The sequence below is a fragment of the Babylonia areolata genome, chromosome 18 (assembly GCF_041734735.1).
Source record: "Babylonia areolata isolate BAREFJ2019XMU chromosome 18, ASM4173473v1, whole genome shotgun sequence".
Lineage (NCBI taxonomy): Eukaryota > Metazoa > Mollusca > Gastropoda > Neogastropoda > Buccinidae > Babylonia > Babylonia areolata.
Window position 1 is genome coordinate 44,976,974 of NC_134893.1, and position 22,007 is coordinate 44,998,980.

Consider the following 22,007-nt stretch of genomic DNA (forward strand, 5'->3'; position numbering starts at 1 on the left):
GTAATGCAATACAATACAATACAATACAATATACAGTGTAAACATATATCTCAGTGGTGGAAACAGGACGTTAGTCCGTCAAGTCATCCTGTTAGTGGCCCGGAAAGTGCTGGGGACATGGCACAAAGATTTCCTTGATACAACGCTCAACGTGGCTGGGAGAAAAAGCCAGTCTTTGATTATGTTGAGTGGAAAATGAAATCGATTTGTTATTGTTGTTGATGTTGTTTTTGTTCCGGCATTTCGACTGCAGCAAGTCTCATCCGCATTTATGTATTCACCAAATACCCACATGCATTCAATACCCAATCTAAAAATTATGCTTCTCTTGAAGAAGTTTGCAGTGAATCAGTCCGACTCCGATAGGTAAACTGTGCAAACGTCACGTTCGTACTTTCCCTTATTCCATTTGTTGTGATATTTGCTTAAAGTCCTTTGCAGTCACGGCGGCCGCCCCCCCCCGCCCCCCCTGTGTGTGTGTGTGTGTGTGCTCGCTCGCGTGCTGAGAGAGAGAGAGAGAGAGAGAGAGAGAGAGAGAGAGAGAGAGAGAGCTGCCACAAACAGTTCAGGCCGAACTAACCGTTGAAGGGAGAAAATCACATCATGTGCGATTCCTCTGTAGTTTTGCCCCTTGGTGGGTTCAGTTTTCGACTGAAAAAAAAAAAAGTTGTTTATTTTAAATTTCATAACAGACCATGTGCTAAGATCTGTACACGCTCACACTTCCTTCAAATTAGCCATTACGAATTCTCAAAGTACGTCTCGACGCGGGACCTGGCTTCTTTTTTGCTGTTGTTGCTTTTTAACATTTATTATTATTATTATTTTTTTTTTTTTTTTTATCGGTGTGCCGCTTTGGCTGATACCTATCGTTCTCTTTTCGTTGTCTTCCGTCATTGTCGTGAATTCCTGTGAGTAGAGATTAAATCTCCATTCGTGGAACAGTTCTGTCTTTTCTGTTTGATTCACCACCCCTGTGTTCCTGTTGGTTCTGAATCGCACTTTCCCCCCATTTTATTTCTTTTTTTTTCTTCTTCATCTTCGCTGTTAACAGGTAACAATATATATATATATATATATATATATATATATATATATATAAAGAAAAAAGATTGTCGGTTTCCTTGATCGCACGATCACATAGAGAGAAAGAGAGAGATGGGGAGGTACCAAGAAAACCGATCTCAGACAAAATTAATGTTCATAAGTTTATTAATGCAAGAAAAAACAGAATCAAAGTCAACATGAAACACAAGTGTGTGTGTGTGTGTGTGTGTGTGTGTGTGTGTGCAAAATAAGATTGTATGAAAAAAATAAATCGAACCGACACTCCCTTGTCGGTGCACGCATGAAATAAAAGATTTCAAAACCAATACCCGTCCCCATCCATGTACCCAAATAGAAACGAAAATAACTGAACGCATTTCATTTTTAGATTTTACAATTCAAAGAAACGGTTGATGTCATGAAACAGCTGCTTGTTCAAAACAGAAAAAAACAGTCCAAGTGAGAACATCAAAAACGAAAAGATCGCTTCGTCACTCAGTAACCCAGTCATTCAAGCTACAATTTTAGTGCACAGAATCGCGCAAACGCTTTTTCAAACACGCACCGAACAACACGCGGGAGCCGATAACCCATGGGCACAAACAACAGGCAGACACACACACACACACACACACACACACACACACACACACACACAGCACGCGCACACACACCATGCTGAAAGAAGACTTGAGTGCAAATAATTTTCTTCCAGGACTACCGTCCACCAAGAAACAGTTACCCACAGCGCCCAGGCAGACAGCGCTGCAGTCAGAAGTAGTCATAGCCGTCGTAGGGGGCGCCCCGCCTGGCTTTGACCACCACCCTTCTTTGTGCCGGGGGTCTGTCCCAGTGCCCCCACCACGGCCCGTAGTGCCCATGGGCACTCTCCAGCAGGGGCGGTCTTCGGCGAGAAGGGGGCCTGAAAGGCCTCGGCCCTGACCCGGGATGTCCGCGGAAGGCTGCAGCCATCTCCACGTCATCCATCTGCCGAGGGTCTATCCCGTGCTGCACGTGCCGGGTGGGCATGAGGTGGTCCCTGTGCCGCCCAGCTGCCGACGTCCTCCTCACAACCTCCGTCCGCTCAGGGTGGTGGCCGGGAGGTGCCCCAGGGGGCCTGCCCGCCCGGTGCTGGTGAGCAGACACGTGGGATCTTTCCCAGCCGTCCAGGGCAGGCTGGCGGACAGCTGGGAACACGTGCGCCCTGCCTGTCCCTCTGGAGCTCCACGACTCCGACACGTGGTCCCAGCCTCTGTCGTCCACGAACTGCACTTGGCGCGGGGTGGTGCTGCCCGTTCGGATGGAGGAGCCCGCGGACGTCGCACGCTCGGTGTGGGTCTGGGTGGACATGTCAGAAGCCGGCGTCTTTCTCATGGCTTCATTCGGCGGCCCCACAGGCCTGTCCTGACCGCCGTCACCACCCTCTGGCTCCTCTGGCAGAGGTGGAAGCGGGGAATCTCTCGGTGAGAAATATCCTGGAAGCTCTTCCCCGCTCGAGGAATACCTCGTAGATGGTCTCGGGTCCGAAAATTCCGGGGCAGTCGGCGTCTGCGAGCGATGGTGTGCCTCCAAGGGCGAGAGAGGTCCAAGGCTGTTATCTGCGCCGTACTCCGCCTCCAGTTCTTTGAGGCTGGGGTAGGTGCGAACCTGTTGCTCCACGACTTCATGGCACTGTTCTCGATAGGAAGCGCCGTCATGATAGCGTCTCGGCCCATGGAAGGGGCGGGGACCATACCACCCACCGTAGGGATCGCCGACGTGAGCACCACCACCCATGCTCCTGACGTGGTACGGATGGGGCGGTCCGCGAGAGCCGTGGTTGACGAAGTGAAGACGAGACGGTCGCCTCCTGGGGTCACGGTCAGGGCTTGGATAGTAACGCCACGAGCTCTCTGTCTGCCCCGTGTTGGTGCGGGTTAACTCGTGGTCGGACCAGTGCTGGCGGCCTCTCCGACGGGCGGGTAGGGAGGAGTCGTCGGGGATGTAGAAGCGGGCGGTGACAGCTATGACGATGGCGGCGAAGAGGGAGAAGCAGGAGCCGCCCACAGCCAAGGCGAAGGACCAGTGGTGCACGTGCTCGTGGAGAAGGGGGGACGTGTGGTACTCGGTGTAGCCCACGTACAGCAGGTCCCCCACCAGGCTCGCCAGCCCTGCGTGAGTAACACACGTGGCGTTGGTCAGGGTCAGCTTGTTGTCAGTGGCTGGCTTAGGATTGTGAGCATAAAAATATATACATTTGATAACATAAAATAGCCTACGCTCCGCACCTCCTTACTCGAGCCCGTGGATATAACTTAAGTCCGTGACTCGAGCCAGGCACACGCACTCGCGAGCAAGCGTACGCACACATACACATACTTTTGAAATTGCACCAATGTGCGGGCTCATATACACACGTACAAATCTCTCTCTGTGTCTGACACACACAGCGTTTTGTTTCTTTCCTTTTAGCCTGTATCTTGTACACATGCATATACTTTTGCAATTGCACCAATGCGTCCCGGCGAGAATACACACACATGCACATTTTCAAAAACGCGCACAAACACACACAATCTTTTCTTCTTCAGTCTTTCCCCATTTCGCCTCTATTTTGCTTTCATTTGCTTTACTGTCACAAGTACTGTTGCCTATAATACGTACTAATGCTACTATTATTGCTGGATGTGCTCTTTGTGTTGAGCTGTATGCATTTGTGATGATTTTAGTGTGTGGGGGGAGGATGGGGTGGGGGCAGGGGGAGTGGGGGGGGGGGGGGGGGGGGGGGGGGGGGGGGGGGGGGGGGGGGGGGGGAGAATTCGTGATGCCTGGTTCCTTGGTGTTTATTTTATCTGTTTTTTTTACAATGATGAATGTGAAGTGCTCTGCTTTGCTGTGATCTGTGCCTGTGTGATTTGGGACTGCGGTGGTGCCTGTGTTGATTTACATATTTTTCAGTTATGTCACTTAGTCTTACATATGCATATCTTAGCCCGCAATATGTGAGACTCAGTGTGTTGACGTTGTACATATTTTACGTCAGTTAGTCTTAAAACGCAGTGACTGAGCCCCATTTGAGATGAAGGGGGTACTGCGCTACACAAGCCTGCACATTATTATTATTTTTATCATCACTGATTACTACTACCATATACGCAGCAACCACCGCCACCACCACCACCACCACCCCGTCAAGCCATACCACCTACCGGAAATGAACAATTAGGCATGGAAATGAAATGATTAAAAAATAGTAAAGCGTGGTAACTCTCTCCATTCACAAGGTACACAACTTCAAGTCAGTGCTGCTGACGTTACCGATTCAGCTAGCACATGTCTGATGATCGGTATAAGGACAGGCCCGACGGGCGCTTCCTTTTTGAGGAAGTGTTTGGGTTTGTTCCAATATACCTTTTATTTACCTGCCGGTGTGCGAGCTGAATCGGCAGCGTCAGTAAGCAGCACTGACTTGAAGTTAGTGTACCTTGTGAATGGAGAGAGTTACCACTCTTTACTATTTGTTAATTAATTAATTGGCAAATGGGTACTAAAATAACATGCAAATTATTGTGTATTTTATTTTGTTACACCATGTCATTATTAATGCTATGCTCCAACTAACCCCCCAGTTCCCAGTTCACAGTTCAGGCTCAACTAGTCAGATACAGAGCCGTATTGTAAATCTAAGTTGTGATCTGTGCATTTATCCATTCCTATTGCATTGTACCAGACTGATGATTACATTTGGCCTTTCATATCATTTTATTTTCCCCCCCCATTTGTATTATCCCCCCTTTTGTTTCTTCTTTTTGAATTATCCTCGCTCTTCCTCTGTGGCCGTCATCCTGTTACTGTCATGTTTCCTTGTTTCTCTATGACTCCAAAGAGTTAATGGGAATAAACAAACTCTGAACTCTTAATCATACCACCTACCGCCCAGCAGCGCGGCGAAGAAGGAGGGAGGAAGGCGGCAGGGGGCGGGGCAGTGGGAGGGGGGAGGAGGGCAGCACAGAGCCTCCGACAGCAGGCACACCACGGCGAACGTCAGCACCACCACTGCCGCCCCGTTCACCACCTGCACCGCCCGCCACAAGGCTGCACCCCGTGCACGCGCACACACACACACACACACACACACAAGCATACGCACACACACACACACACACACACACTCAAGCATACGCATGCACACACACACCCTCAAGCATGCACACGCACACTCAAGCATACGCACGCACATACACGCACGCACGCACACACACGCGCGCGCGCGCACACACACACACAAGCATACGCACACACACACACACACACGCGCGCGCGCGCACACACACACACACACAAGCATACACACGCACACACACAAGCACACACACACACACACACACATATACACGCACGCACGCACGGCACACATACACATACCAAATACACACACACACACCATTCATACCACACCATCTAAACAAAACTGAAACAAAGACGCAGCATTGATAACAAGTACGAGATCGCCAAAACAAAGCGATAAATGATGGACAATAATGTTGATCATGAATGTACTTTGTATGATGAGTCATTTTGGATTGCGTGTTTAGATTTATGTACACACTACACCATATTTGTGCATGGACGCGCGTGCGCGCGCACACACACACACACACACACGCACACACGAAGCAAACACACACACACACAAAGCACGCACACACACACACACACACACACACACACACACACACACAGAGCACACACACACGAAGCAAACACACACACACACACACGCACACACGGCACCAACATCAATTCACTCGCAAACTTGCAGTCAGTCACGCGTGAAATGGGAATCAACCTTTCCTCTTTTCTTTCGTGACACAACCATCACCATAATGAAATATATAAAAAATATGGTGAGGAATGCGGCGTTCAGATTTGAATACTGGGGAAGTGATTTAATGAAGGTAGTTGTACCTGTGGTGAAGATGGTATGGAAATAGGTGTACGTCTGGAGAAAAAATGCGCTAGATTAACCCCTTGACTGCTGCTGGCAAGTATGCTCGTCATCAGAGAAGGGCTAGCCCCCCCCCCCCCATTCCCCACTCCCGTGAGATAACACTGAGACAACGGATCAGGATATTTGGGCGTCGTCTTCTTCCCGTGATCAGACTAACCTTCGGTCATCAGAATCAATGACAGCAGTGAAAAGCACACTGAATGTGGAAATGTTTAGTCCAGTCTAATGCCACGTCGATCTCACTAATCATGGTCTAACAGTCAAGGGGTTAAGATAGATGTCCATTATTATCATTATTAAAATAAGAATATTGCCATCTCTAGTTTCCTACCCTCCCCTTTTCGTGTCTTTATGTGAGGCCAGCCACTGTTGAAATGTATTGAATCCTTATCAGAACACGCTTCCTCGGAGTTAAGGAAAGCCATAACGTTCAGCCACACAGAGAAAGATAGGCATTTACTTGTGATGCACCCATTATAACAATCATGACAACGAAGTCCTCAAACTGGGGAACAGAGAGAGACACACACACTAGTATGAGACAGTGTCTGTGGGTGAGGACAGCAGTTGACGGAGTTGTACAGAATGAGATCTTTCGCTCACTCCCTCTCTCTACCGTTTTTTGTTACTCTGTCGAATAAATCGTGGAAAGATTTCCTTTTGTCCCATTTCCAGAACTCACTCACACACACACACACACACACATGTATGTATATATATATATATATATATATATATATATATATATATATATATATATATCTCAACATCATTGGAAGATGTAACAGTACCAGCATCAACAACAACAATAGCAGCATCAGCAGGAGGAAACAGTAGTCACGGTATTTGCAGCTGTCGAAACATGCAGCTATCATCGCTGGTGACAGTACTGCCACAACGAATACTGGTAATAGCAACAGAAGCAGTTTTTAGCTGCAGTAGCAGCAGAAGTACAGCTGTAGCAGACACAGTGCTAAACTAAGTTACCAGTAGCAAAAGTAAGCACGTGATTATAGGAGAGAACTTGCCTGTAGAACGCTGTGAAAAGTGGCACGTCTTGTCGTACTTGCCCAGCCGAACGCACTGCTGCCACAGTCCCTCGTGCCTGCCGTGCAGCTCCTCGTCCACAACCCGCCACCAGGGACTGGCCACCCCCGCGATGACCAGCCCCCAGCCCACCACCAGGCACACCACGCACACACTGTGTCTCAGGGTCACCGCGTCACAACCCATGCCGCTGTCAGCTGCTTCTTCTTCCCGTCAGTGCAGCAAAAACTTTTGTAAATATACAGTAATGACAACGTTTGGTTTTTCAGCAAATTAATGTCCCTGCAGGCCAGTGACTCTTGTTGGTTCTGTCCGTCCCAGGTTTTTTTTTTTGTGTGTGTGTATGTGTGGTGATTTTGTTTTGTTTTGACAGTTTTCAGTGCTGCATATTCATAACACCTCCACCGAACAGTGTTTGGTATTCAGGAATTTTCACTTCCATGCCGATGCTTTCTGTCAAATGCTTCCCAAACTTATTGTCACTTCATCGCAGTTTCTGTCATTATGTAATGTTGACGTTTCTCTTCAGTCACCAGCGCAGTTTACCACCTGGCATCGTTTTCACCACGTTACTCAAGCCAGTGTCCCTGGATAATTCGCAGAAACATAAACTCTCGGCGTAAATTTCTTCCATGAGCAAAGTTTCCTTTTCTTTCCTCCGAAAACAGAAATTCGACCGTTTGCTGAGGAAGGTCCCTGCGCTTGGTCGATCCCGAAAAAAACTGTGACATGGAGGTCGCGTTGAGTACCTCGTGCAGACTAGGAATTCACGTGCAAGTAAAGGGCTCGCAGACATGCTGCACAGTCATGAGTTCGAAATCAAACTCATTCATCCCTTGTGGCAAAGTAGTCAGCGCCGCGAACTGACCGTTGGGAGGTTGGGAGTTCGAACCCAAAGGCCCAAGAGTGGGATTGTTTTTGGCTGACTGCTACCCACAGCTGAGCGTGCAGTGGCTCACATGGGAAGATTGTATGTGGAAAGACAGTCGAGTGCCTTTCACTTAATTTTGAAGCTGTCGTGTGTTTTGTGTCAGTTTAGAATGTTGTGGTTTGTATTGGGTCAGTGCTGGACGTTATTGTTAGTGCCGTCATGAATGGCATCTTTTTATGGTCAGTATTCAATAGTTTTGTTTTGTGCGAGTTTTTAATTGGCGTTGTTTGTTTAAATTTTTGGTGATGATGATGTTGTTGTTGTTTTGTTTTGACAGTTTGCAGTGATGTGTGTGTGTGTGTGTGTGTGTGTGCGCGCGTATGGGGATTGTGATTTGGTTGCGTTTTATGGACTGGGAGCCTGCATACGGACAAGCTGCACATGCATGAACGTACAACTTATCCCCACCCCCCACCCCGCCCCCCCTCTCTCTCTCTCTCTCTTTCTCACGCATACACACTAGTAATAGACAGAAATACAAAATGTCCATATTTATTTGCACTTGTACATTTTTGAAACAGGCTATTTGCCAATAACAGCATTCTCGATACCGAAGAGTAAACAGTACAATGAACAAATCACAGTCTTCACAACACACTGGCACACATTCTGTACAAATGCAAATTGCTCTGTTTTATACTTCTGGGGTGCGGATCTAAACCACAGAAACAAATCTATGGCTATTGTGAATAGTTCCCCCCCCCCCCTTTTTTTTTTCTCTCATGTTTTAATGTCGTAACGGACATGTTTTGTTTCTTATCCTCCACCGTTATTTATGCGTATGTCTATGCGTGCGCGCGCGTAAGCGTCTGTGCACGTGTGTGTTAATTATTTCAAACTAAACTTCTGTATTTCAGTTGTTGCACAAAATTAACAGATAATGAATTTTTTTCTTCAGTCTTCCCGTAAATGCTGATAAACATTTTCCCAATAATAATTATTTGGTTAGCTATATTTTTTTAGTTGGCTTTTTTTCAAGTGAAAAATCGCGTTTAATTTCAAATAGTATGTCGTGAATATTGAGGTCAAATCACATTATTTCCAGAATATGGTGTAAAATGGATTCTGGATCACAGTCTCCAAAATAGCTTAACTCACTCAGTACGGCCAGTCCTCTCTTCTCCTCTACACAGACCCCTCGGATGTCCAGTGGGTGTCTCAATGACCCAACCTTTAGCTTCCGTCGTCAGAATTGTGGTATTCTTTGTCAACATTCACCTCTTAAGTATAAGAGCCTTCCACTTGCAATATTTTGATGATGGTAATTGGGGTGAAACGCTGTTAACGTCGTCTCTTTCGCCGTTCGTATGGAGAGAGTTAATATGAGGGCAACTGTAAAAGAAGTGCTCCATATAATCTACGTCACCTCTACATGCAGAACATTTGTCATTGTCTGACACTTTCACTTCATGCAAAAGGTCGTCAGCTGGAGAGACGTGATGAAGGATTTTCCACTGTAACTTTCTCAGCCTAACTTATTTCGTTAACAAATGTGGTATTAGCCACAGTTTTACCCACTTCAAAGTCAATTGTTCTGATCCAGAAAACACGTGCACTGGGTTATATAGTGTCCTTTGAGTCTTCTTTCTCTTTCAGTATTCTATATACGAGTTTAGGCTCAGAGTAATACAAAACATTTAATTCTCTTTGGAGCTTTATGTTATTTGTGATAGCCATTCCGAATCCAGACTTTCCATAATTTTGGTGTTACATTTTCCAGCGCGCTATATTCGAAAAGAATATTTCCATGTCGTTGACCTAATTCATTTTCAATTTCTTGGATACTTTAAAATAATTTTTCTCTTTTATGTACTGTACATGCTACTAGACTCTTTCGATGCCCGCAATTGTCCAAGCGTTATTAAAGAGTCTGCCTATATAAATTAACAAAAATGTTATTCTATATCAGACGGTTTGCCGGGCCCGATATCTCATTTATATCTTCCAATGCCAAGAGAGTTTTACTGGCAAGATGCGTATTCAGTACGGTTTGCCAGGATGGGCTTTTAATGTGGTCACCTGATAATGCAGGCCGTTTTTGCTTTCTTTCTTACAGCTATACGTAGGTATATTTCCGTCTGATTTTTCACACGACTCGCTACAGGTTTCAGGCGTCCACGCGACAATGTAGCGAGGCATCAAAAACTGATGCGCGGCCGACCCCGACGCCCAGTGGGCGACAGGCCTTATGTCTTTATTTCATTCCTCATTCTGGGTGGGAAGTATACCTACTTATGTGCACAGACTAACACGTAATATTAAATCCATATTCGGATATGGTTTATACATTTATTGCAAAACGGTGTATATTAAATCCATATTCGGATATGGTTTATACATTTATTGCAAAACGGTGAATGCACTTGTGTAACATAAAAAAAATGTGCCGATTATAAAGCGCTGAAATACGAAAAGAAAAATATTCACTGACATCAAAACATGTTAGTGAAACCAATTATGCGACATATCTTAAGCAATACTATGAGTTATTCGCGCTCATGTTTACCGGCTCTTCCATATACGTATGCAATATGTTTACTAATGGCTTGTGTTACAAGATCCAATGACGAATAACGTCTGCTTATATAGCAATGGGTTACACAATTCATTCCAGTTGTATGCAACCGAATAACATCTGCTTATATAGCGATGGGTTATACAATTCATTCCAGTTATATGCAACCGAATAACATCTGCTTATATAGCAATGGGTTACACAATTCATTCCAGTTATATGCAACCGAATAACATCTGCTATATATAGCGATGGGTTACACAATTCATTCCAGTTACATGCAAACACGTCACCACACCGTTTACGATGTGTTGTTGAAAATAGGCGTATATGGTCATGATATGTACGAACATTGAATGTAAAACCAACCACTTTTCAGAGCAAGGTGTATTCCGGGTAACCGTACCCTGGTTCATAATACCCCCGGACGACCACTCGTGGTATCATGAAGGCACCGGCGGGTACCATGCTGACTGGGTACCGACCACCCGGCTCCATGCCGCTGCCCACGTAAACACGCTGCTCGTGAAACCTCCGAGGCGGGGTCTTCATCTGGACCTTCCGCCACCCCTTACCTGGATACCCGACCGCTCTGGGGTCTCCTTGTCGACCTCGACCTTGTTCTGCAGAGAAACGTTGGCTGGTCGCGGGTTGGCGCCAGGCAGATCTCTCCTTGTGGAACACAGCGGGGTCTGGGGGATAGTCCTTTTCCGGCTCCTCGAACCCTACAGGGTAGGCGTCGTCTCCGGTCCCTGCATTTCGGGGATACTGATCCCCTGCCACCCCCTCGTCCCCCACGCTGCCGCCTCGTTTGGAACCGGAACCGCCGCGGTGGTGCCGAAAGCTGCGGAAGTTGGCGATGAAGATGAAGGCGGCGGACAGCAGCGCGAGCAGAGAGGCGGCGATGGACAGGGCGAAGGCCCAGTGGTAGCGAGAGAGGCTGGAGGTGTCCACGTCCTCTCTGGTGCCGGCCAGGTACACCATGGACCCGCTGAAGCCCAGCAAACCTGCCACAGTGTTGGACCGTGTTGTAGTGCAGTTTTTGTTGTCGTTGTCACAAAGTGTTTCTCTGGTATGAAGTTTAGCCTGCACTTCCCGCCCTTATGTAAAAAAATGACTAATTAATTAATTAATGACCTGACTGATTAATTAACTAATTGATTGATTAATTAATTCATTTATCTATTTATTTATCTATATGTTGTGGGGTTGTTGTTTTTTGCCTTCAAGTATATTCCTATTTGATTTCCTATCAAAGTGGATAATCCACAGAATTTTACCAGGGACAACCCTTTTGTTGCCGTTGGTTCTTTTACGTGCGCTGTATGGGTTTATTGCGCAACATGATACAAGTACTATGAATCATCATCATCATCATACTATTATTATTATCAGTATTATTATCATTATTACTATTATTATTATCATTTCTTTCTCTTTTTTTTACCTGCAAATATATTTGTTTTCATATCCAAGTGGATTTTCTACAGAATTTTACCAAAGACTGACAACACGTTTGTTGTCGTTGGTTCTTTTACGTGCGCTATATGGGTTTATTGCGCAATACAAGTACTATGAATCATCATCATATTAGTATCACTATTATCATCACCATCATTACTACCATCGTTGTCATTGTTGTTGTGATCATTGTCATTATTACTTGATCATTATCATCATCATCGTTACTTAATGTTTGTACAGAGGTTAAAACCCAAACAATTAAGCTGTCGATTCACACACATTATGTAAAGGTTTAACCTGTTCAGCCCACATTAAGGTCTGTTGTTTCAAATCCAAGACATGGCCCTGGCAGTTGGCCCTGGTTATCAACACGACTGAGTGGGTTGAAAAACCTGAAATACCTTCTGCCCAGTGAGCAAGTATACCTGTCGTGATGTGTTGATCAGCGGTGATGATCAGCGATTGTTTTGCTTCTGGCGTCCTTGAAGAAAAATGTCCATCACAGCTGTGTTAAATAGCGTAGCCTGAGGTTTCAGTGATTACGATAAGCCGCACCTCCAGTTTGGAATTCTGGCTATGAATCCGAGGCCTGATCATCATTTGCTCATTAGTATTGCTGTACATTAGTTTCTTTCGCAAGGTTAAGTGGATGGTGAATATTTCACAGTTTCAGTTCAGTTTCAGTTTCAGTAGCTCAAGGAGGCGTCACTGCGTTCGGACAAAACCATATACGCTACACCACATCTGCCAAGCAGATGCCTGACCAGCAGCGTAACCCAACGCGCTTAGTCAGGCCTTGGGAAAAAACAAAACAAAACAAAAAACAAAAAAAAAAACAACAACACACACACAACCACACACACAAAAAAAAAACCAAAAAAAAACAAAAAACAAAAAAAAAAAAAAAAAAAAAAAAAAACAAACAAAAAAAACGGGGGAATAAATAATAGATAAGCTTGCATAAATAAATAAATAAATAAATAAATAAATAATAATTATAATATAGAAAAAGGTAGTAGTAATAATATTAGTAATACTAATAAAATGATAATAATAAAACATAAATAAATAAATAAATAAGACAACAATGGAGATAAATAAGCAAATAAATGTAAAAAATGAAGACACACATTCACACATGCATAACAGAAATGCACCAGACATGCAGTTTCACATATATGACCTTAAATATTTCACAATAAACGGCAATCTTCTTATTCTTCTTCTTCTTCGTTCGTAGGCTGCAACTCCCACGTTCACTCGTATGCACACGAGTGGGCTTTTACGTGTATGACCGTTTTTACCCCGCCATGTAGGCAGCCATACTCCGTTTTCGGGGGTGTCCATAACCCACCGAACGCTGAGATGGATTACGGGATCTTTAACGTGCGTATTTGATCTTCTGCTTGCATATACACACGAAGGGGGTTCAGGCACTAGCATGTCTGCACATATGTTGACCTGGGAGATCGTAAAAATCTCCACCCTTCACCCACCAGGCGCCGTCACCGTGATTCGAACCTGGGACCCTCAGATTGACAGTCCAACGCTTAAACCACTTGGCTATTGCGCCCGTCAATAAACGGCAATCGACATGGTACAGTCGAACACACACACACACACACACACACACAGAGTTTTTCTATCTCTCCACTCCGCCTTTCCTTCTCTCCCACGCAGGCACTTACCTCCCATGACAATAACTATTTCGAGGAAAAATGACGTCCCCGGATGTTTACGTCTGCAGTTGGCAAAGATGGCCACGGCAACTGACGTCACCAGCATCAACAGTCCCAGGACTTGCAAGATACGAGTCGCTTTCACAATGTCTGCAAAAGATAACAGGCCCAAGGCAATGTCCAAATTTCTTGACCCGTGTTTTATCCATTTTGTTTCGTTCCGTTCCGAAGACGTTGTAAGTTTGTTCGAATAACATAGTAAGATATTCCCTACATTTCTTCTCCTCTCGAATGTCGTAATGAAGGCGAGTCAGAGTGGAAGGGGAGAAATGTAGAGTATGTTTTACAATGTTATTAACCAGTTCACCGCATTTTCCGTCTTAAAAATGGAAAAGTACAGGGAAAGAAATGTAGACATTGCTCCCATTTCATTATTGGTATGGTTCCCTTAAAACGCGGTAAAGGATTGTTGACGTGTTTGGGTGGTGTGGTGGGAGGGGGGGGGGATGGAACTAAGGTTCGCAACATGCGGCACTGAGGGGTTGGGGAACTTGAGGTGGCATGCACATGTACATACACATTTAGAAAGCGCGTTTTAATTGGATGGTGAGTATTTCCTGATAGATAAACTGCAATCGACATGACAAAAACTGAACACACCACACACACACACACACACACACACACAGACGTTGAGAGAGACAGATAAGAACAAATAAACGAAGTTTATTGCCATTAAGCTGTAAGGCCCAATTAGCAATACAGCCGATGTCGAACGTGACGCGATCAAACTGACATGAAATTCAGTGACAATGTCTTTCAAAATAACGTATTTTTATGGGATTATAATGATTTTCAACATCAAAACTGTCATCGGCAAGCGTTTTTAGGGCAAAGCAGTGTAACGTACGCATCACCCCAAATAAAAGAGTTTTAACTCTCGGTCCACACGTGTTTACTCTTCGTGTGCAGTATGTTGCGAATTTTATTTCCCTTTCTACAGGGTTGGAGAGTTTTACACGTTCTTCATTCAGCATGTTCTTGTCGTCCTGCTTCACAAATCAGTATGTGCATTCTCCATCATTGCTAGCGTTGCATGTGTATTACAGCACAATACTATCAGATTCACGCAGCGACACGTCTAACCTGTCAGACCTGTGAAAAACCATAATTTCGGAATCTTTTGTTTCCTTGGTTGTCTCTTGATTGTCTTCGTGTATTTTTCATGACGCCTGCAGCAAAACCAGTTGAGCTGAAGACGGTAAATGACAAACTGGGACTGGCCCATTCAAGGTCACGTTGTTTGGTGTCGGGGCATGTTGTTCACGTGTACAACAAACAACAAACATTATATGCAAACAACAACGGCAACAACAAATACGAAGACAAGGACAACACAGAGAAAGTCGGATCAGGAGGGACAATACGGAAGTCCATCCCCACAGACATAAATAGTTCGTGGTCCATCCCTCATCCTTACCTTCATCGAAACCAAACGGTTGGCTGCTGCAGACCCCGTCGCCCGAGCAACGGAACCAGAGACCAATGTTGAGGACAGGACGGTTCTGGGTCTGGTCCCCGTCCTGTGTCACCCAGAAAGGGGCCACGTGACCCACGCTGTAGGCCAGGGTAGCCACCACCAGCATTGCCACCCCGACAAGGTACACAGCGCCACGTTCTCGCCACACCAAGCCCATGGTCGAGGCACTGCGATGCCAGGAAGCACTGACAGACAAGATGTGATGCCTTTTCTCTCTTAGCGAAATGCAGTGAGTGTTTGCTGAATGAGCCCGTGGTTTCCTCGGAAGAAGTTTTCTTTTTCAACCCCGAGTTGTGGTCATTCAAAATGTCCCGTCATCACGCCGACAAATATTGTTGCAATGTTCGTTTTACACACACGGTTGTAGTTTTCACACACTGGCTGCACGTAATGTTTTGCACGTCTCTCATTAAATCGACCATTAATGTACCACATATATAACACAGCAATATAGGTTCGTTTGTCTCGCCGCGGTTAAGAGGGTAGTTTTGTGGGTTGTATTATAAATTTTGAATACATTATTTTGTTTATCAAGCTTTCTTTTTTTCTTTTTTTAAATTTCACGTGGAAAACTAACAAATTTATTGTTCGATACTTTATTGAGATGTAAAGAACACGTCATTCAAACCACCTTACATGATTCAGTGAACACTGCGCCTTTCAAGCCAATCCTATTACTTTTCAACAGCGAATTCAGTTCGATCAGAAACCCGTAGCCTATTCGGAATGACATAAAACAGATACACATTGAACACTGACGCGCGGAAAATCGCAACAATGCGTTTCTTTCTTAGAGATCACATTTATTATGCAGCTCATTGAAACAGCGATAATGGTTTATGTCCATTGTTCTTTTCCTCGATGCCTTCAACTGTTCGCACGACCACACCTGACCAAAGGCGAACATCAGCTACCCTGTGTGTGGTGATTTGAGTTTTCGCCCATCAAGTTCCGTGTATGGCGTCAGTCAGGTGTACTCCCATGACTTGCACGTTTTACTTTTATTGCATTTGATCAATGCGCGAAGCCTGACCAGAAATCCATTAGAAGTTTTCAGCTGTGTGTGTGTGTGTGTGTGTGTGTGTGTGTGTGTGTGTGTGTGTTTGCCAACGACGGAGAGAGAGGGGAAACGTGGGAGAGACGCACAATATTTTTAATACTGAGGTGGAGTGACAGGGTCTGCCTTTCCCAAGCTCAGTGTGACACGCACGCACACACACACACACACACACACACACACACACACACACACACACACACACACACACACACGCACGCGCACACACACACCACACACCAGCGCACACACACACGCACGCACACACACACACACACTCACACACACACACACACACTATGCAGAAAGAAAGAGGATGGGGATGCGGTTGACTGGTCAAGTATGACAATGAAATAAAGTGAAGAAGAATGAATGTATTGCCGTGACTCCACCCGATGCGCCAAACGTTGGCCCATAGTTGTGTTTAGAGCCATATGGCCCACAGCGTGTGTGTGTGCGTCAGTGTGTGTGCAGAGATTTTTTTGTGCGCTTAGAGTTTATTACCATAATTATAATTATAATTATTATGCACTCATACACGTGTCTGTGAGGAGGGGGGAGGGGTGTGTGTTGTTGACACGGCAATACCGTGTGGAAATAAAATCATCGTCGTCATAGTTACATCCACTGCGGGGCGCACTCGTCACTGAATGTGCCCCAGAGCGATTTCCATTGAAGACCGAAGAGCGCCCAGGCCCTTGTATTATCATTATAATGTACAACAAATTTTCACAACGTACTATGTTTTTCGATAATATAAACAACACAACTTGAGATGAACTCACGTACGTGTAACCAATATCAGTGCAGTTCGACTGGTACCTCAGTTGTTTTTAGTATGACAATATTATTTAACACGGTACCTTCCGAGTCTGTTTGGTGCACGAAAGTTACATGCATGCACTCGAAGGCCTGACAAGTGCGTTTTGTAAAGTTGATGGTAGGAAATTTGCCTAGTAGCAGATGTCAGTGGTGTCAGTAGCACATATCATGATGAATTTTACAGAACGCAGTGACTGCAGTCTGCCTCCTTGACTGTGATAAACTGAAACTTCAACTTGACTGATTTAACTCACTCAGTACGGACAGTCCTCTCTTCTCCTCTACACAGACCCCTCGGATGTCCAGTGGGTATCTGAATGATCCAACCTTTAGCTTCCGTCGTCAGAATTGTGGTATTCTTTGTCAACATTCACCTCTTCAGTACAAGACCCTTCCGCTTGCAATATTTTGATGGTGGTAATAGGGGTGAAACGCTGTTAACGTCGTCTCTTTCGTCGTTCGTATGGAGAGAGTTAATGCAGTGCGGCCAACAGGACCGATCAGTACTGAAACACCGCCGTGAGATCAGTGCAACAACAACCCCGGTGATACATATTGTGCTGCGTATATGGACCAGTCCGCACGCTGCCACACTTCAGTCCTTGAAACTGGAACTTTACAGCGGACTGGCCTGCAACTCAGTGTTTTCTGTACTCTCACGGCACGACATGCAAATAAGCAAACACGTCAGTTGTCAGATCTGCATGTTTCAAAACTCACAGCGTATGGGTCGAGTGTGCCCAACTCACTGAAAAACAGACGACAACACTGACAAACAGCAACAACAAAACCATGAACAACAACCCAAAAGCAAGCAAACAAAAACAAAAAAGACAAAACAACTGGAAAAAACAACAACAAAAAAACAACAACAAAAACAAAACGACACGAGTCGGCCGGGTCATGTGGGTGTTTCCTCAAAATTAAACAACAACAACAACAAACAAAAAAACATGTTGTAGGTGATTGTTTATACGAAAGATCTAAGTTATATCTACTATGTTTTGTTCGAAACATCGATCTCTTGTGAAGTGAACTGACTCATTTGCGTGAATTTAGGAAGTGAAGGCATAGCACGTGTGTTGATTAGCATGGCACAGACAGGCATTGAGATTCACACATGTGTACAGTGACATCAGCCTTGATGGTTCCATCAGTGCCCGTGTTTGGTACCGCACGTGTCTGCCGTGGCTTGGGTCACGAGAAGGACACAGTGGCAATGCCCCCCCCCCCCCCCCCCCCGCCCCCCAAACCCCCATCCATCCTCCCTTTTTCCTAACCTTTGGACCCATCAGAAATGTACTGTATACTGTTTGGCGCCTTTACGCCTGTGGGTCCATATTTTCTGGCAACGGATTGAAACGGGTTTGTCAACTGAAAGGCTTTGTGCATAATTTACAAATATTGTTTTTTTTTTCATATACCGAACATTGCACTGTCTAAAATATAAGTAACACTTTATTTAGTGATTAGTTGGATGATGGCGACGGTTAAGATCATGATTAGCACCATTATTTATCCGGTTTTCTTTTACTATCATTCACGAGGCTTGGGTTGGGTACTGTGCAAACCAAGGAGTCAGACATCTCTGTTCAGTGCGCGTATCCGGCTGCGTCAGTTGTAGCACTATGATGCATAATAGCTTCGTTTTGCTGGATATATCGAGTAGACATGATTTGATATAATGCTACGTATGTTCATGTTGTAAGGTTGTTATAATATAAATACCGTTGAGGCCGTCAGATTAAAAAAAAAAAAATTATTATTTATTTTTTTTGTCATTTCATTTTCAAGTGTCAATTCAACAAAGTCTCGACCATCGTATTGTTTTTTTGTTTGTTTGTTTTTTGGAAAATTTTATGTGTTGATGACATGCAGTAGTATACGTTTATTTGTTATCAGTACTGAACCAAGTTTTCAGTCTCTACTGACAAAATTAGTTCTGCCGAAAACTTGGAAGCAACAAAGAAAGTGAAATCCTGCACAGAAGTTTTGAAAACGTGCTATGAATTAAAAACAGCCCCACCTTACACCCATTTAGTACACTCATATAGTAGGTCTGTTGTGTATGTCTTAATTAGAAATAAATGTCTGTGGTTTTTTCATGCATGTGAATATGTAAAATATGGTCAAACTGGGTGTATATATATATATATATATATATATATGTACTGGGTATATATATACATGTTACATGTATATATATATATATATATATATATGTAGAGAGAGAGAGGAGAGTAAGAGAGAGAGAGATGATGGTCTTGACCTTGTCAGGTCTGATGGCATGGTCACACTTGGTTGTTTTGTTATTGTGGCAATATCAGAATTGGCTGATGGATAGCTACTATTTTTTTTTTTTTTAAAGAAAAAAAAAAGTTCCCAACCCAGACCTTGACTTTGAGTCACTTGAAAGTGCCATTTTTTTTTAGAGATTGCGACGTACCTATCGATCTGAGAACGATATCTTTCTTCAGTTGTTTTGAGTCAGTCACACAATGAATCGGATTGGAAAACACATGCACTGGCAGACTGGAAAAAAAGGAAAAGAAAGAGAGAGAGGGGGTGGGGGGGAATAAAAAGGGGGTGGGGGGTGGGGGACACAGGATGATGTTGATGCCCTCATTAACTCTCTCCATACGAACGGTGAAAGAGACGACTGACGTTAACAGCGTTTCACCCCAATTACCATCATCAAAATATTGCAAGCGGAAGGCTTTTATACTGAAGAGGTGAATGCTGACAAAGAATACCACAATTCTGACGACGGAAGCTAAAGGTTGGGTCATTCAGACACCCACAGGACATCTGAGGGGTATGTGTAGAGGAGAAGAGAGGACTGGCTGTACTGAGTGAGTTAAGGGAGACCAGCACACACAAATCTGCAGTAACTGAAGTGTAACATCATGCCATTGTGACTGACATGAAACATACAAAACAATGATGTACAACAGCATCTTGCATATTTACCAAGAGTCCTTTACAAGGGATTGTGTGCTCTGTTTGTTTCAGGGTGGTCAGAAACATGTCCACCAGCCAAGGTCAAGGACAAGTCCTCCGGGCATGGCAGCTGGCGCTGCGTAGCAACAGAAACAAACCCAGTTTCTTCCAGGCCGGGAGAGGGACAAAGGGAGATCAACCAGAGCCAAGCAATAAGGGACAGGAGTCATCAGTGACTGCCAAGAAAGGCAAGCACACTCTTTGATTATTGTCATCTGATTTGTAGAACTTTAGAATTTTTGTTTCTTTAAAGCCTACCAACCAACCCAAACACCCCAAACTAAAACTACAACTAAAAAAAAACAAAAAAACCCCAACAAACAAGCACACACACAACAACAACAACAACAACAGCAAAAAACCCAAACGCCCCCCACACCCTCCCACACCCACCACAGTAGATTTGAAATAAAGCTTCCAGGTCATCATTTGACAAATGATATGAGATGTGATACTCTTCCCAAAACTTTATGTCCTAAAAAAAGGGGGGGAGGAGGTGGGGGGGATGCACAAAAGAAAGAAGAAATAGAATAACATCCTTGAATCATATAGTGCTGTTGTTTTTTTTGGGGGGAAGCATCTCCATGTTTCAAACTTGTTGTGCTCAGTTGTTGTCTTTTTGCATCATTTGCAAGGTAATACATAGATACCATAATTTGATTTTATGATAAACCATGGGTTTGATATTAATGAAAAGTATAAAGTTTTCAATGAAACTTTTTACTGGTTGCATGTTCAATAATCTTTGCAGGTTAATTACATGACTGTTTTTCTGCTATCAGGGAGGAAACGAAAACGAGGGAGACAACTGAAAACAGATAATGAGTCAGAATCCACATGTCCATCTTCATTCACCTCCATGTCTTCACCCTCATCATCCTCATTAGGGCAGAAGAAAAGTGAGAAAAGATGTAAAGCAGAGCTGATGGTGATTGAAGAAGGAGATGCTGTTCCTGATGAGCACGTATGGGTTTTTTTGTCTGTCTGGGTCTGGAAACTAAAACATGCAGAAACACTATCATCATTATACATGGGGTAAAACTGATAAACCATGAGGCCAGGAGATCAAATGATTGACAAATAGTAAAGAGTGGTTACTCTCTCCATTCACAAGGTACACAACTTCAAGTCAATGCTGCTTATGCTACCTATTCAGCTAGAATGGAGAGAGTTGCCACTCTTTACTGTTTGTATACATGGGGTAGTTTCATTAATTTGGTGGTGGTGGTGTTTGTAATGGTGTTGGTAGTGTTGTCGGATGATGGTTGTAGTGGGGGTGATAATGGATTGATTTGTGTGTATGTATGTGAGTGTGGCTTTTCTCCTCATGCTATGAAACATAGGTATATACCTGTGCATTTACACACACATACACACACGCATGCATGCATGCAAGCACACACACACAAACTAAATTGTCCAAGTGTAAAACTGTGACAGGAAGAAAATAGTGTTGTGCAAAGTAAATTCTGAGACCTGACATCACTTCAGTCATATATCTGAAAGCCAACCTTTTTTTTCTAGCAAGCTGAAACAGATCATACATTATTTTCATGATCTGTTAATGTTGAAAAAAAAAAAAAAAAAAAAAAATGCATGTCAACAATGTTAGCAGCAATGCTTTAAACAAGAGAGATTAACAAATAGTATGTGTTGTCAGTACATTAGTCTACTGATGTGTATTATAATAATAATAATAATAATAATAATAATAATCATTATGATAATGACAGGACATTTGGTATGCCCAATCTAATGATACAAAAGCCCTGGGCATTTACAATGAAAAATGCGGTGAAGTATGCATATTAAAACAGATGAACACACCTGCATGCACAAAACCTCCAGCTCAAACTCCAACTCGCAAACGCACACAAGATTTAGACACACACATGCTGTGTGTGTTTCAGCAGGT

At 44.1% G+C, this 22,007-nt stretch overlaps 2 protein-coding genes across 2 annotated transcripts; both read right to left on the minus strand.

Annotated features, from left to right (window-relative positions):
- Positions 1-1,710: 1,710 nt before the first annotated feature.
- Positions 1,711-7,687, minus strand: LOC143292013 (uncharacterized). Its single transcript, XM_076602175.1, has 3 exons — positions 7,066-7,687; positions 4,960-5,121; positions 1,711-3,197 (listed from the first exon to the last, which is right to left on the minus strand). Exons 1-3 carry the CDS (start codon positions 7,268-7,270, stop codon positions 1,819-1,821), a joined length of 1,746 nt encoding a protein of 581 aa, XP_076458290.1. The 5' UTR covers positions 7,271-7,687; the 3' UTR covers positions 1,711-1,818.
- Positions 7,688-9,844: 2,157 nt separating this feature from the next.
- LOC143292014 (uncharacterized) lies at positions 9,845-15,788 on the minus strand. Its single transcript, XM_076602176.1, has 3 exons — positions 15,154-15,788; positions 13,683-13,823; positions 9,845-11,537 (listed from the first exon to the last, which is right to left on the minus strand). The coding sequence occupies exons 1-3, from the start codon at positions 15,368-15,370 to the stop codon at positions 10,906-10,908; spliced, it is 990 nt and encodes a 329-aa protein (XP_076458291.1). The 5' UTR covers positions 15,371-15,788; the 3' UTR covers positions 9,845-10,905.
- Positions 15,789-22,007: the final 6,219 nt, after the last annotated feature.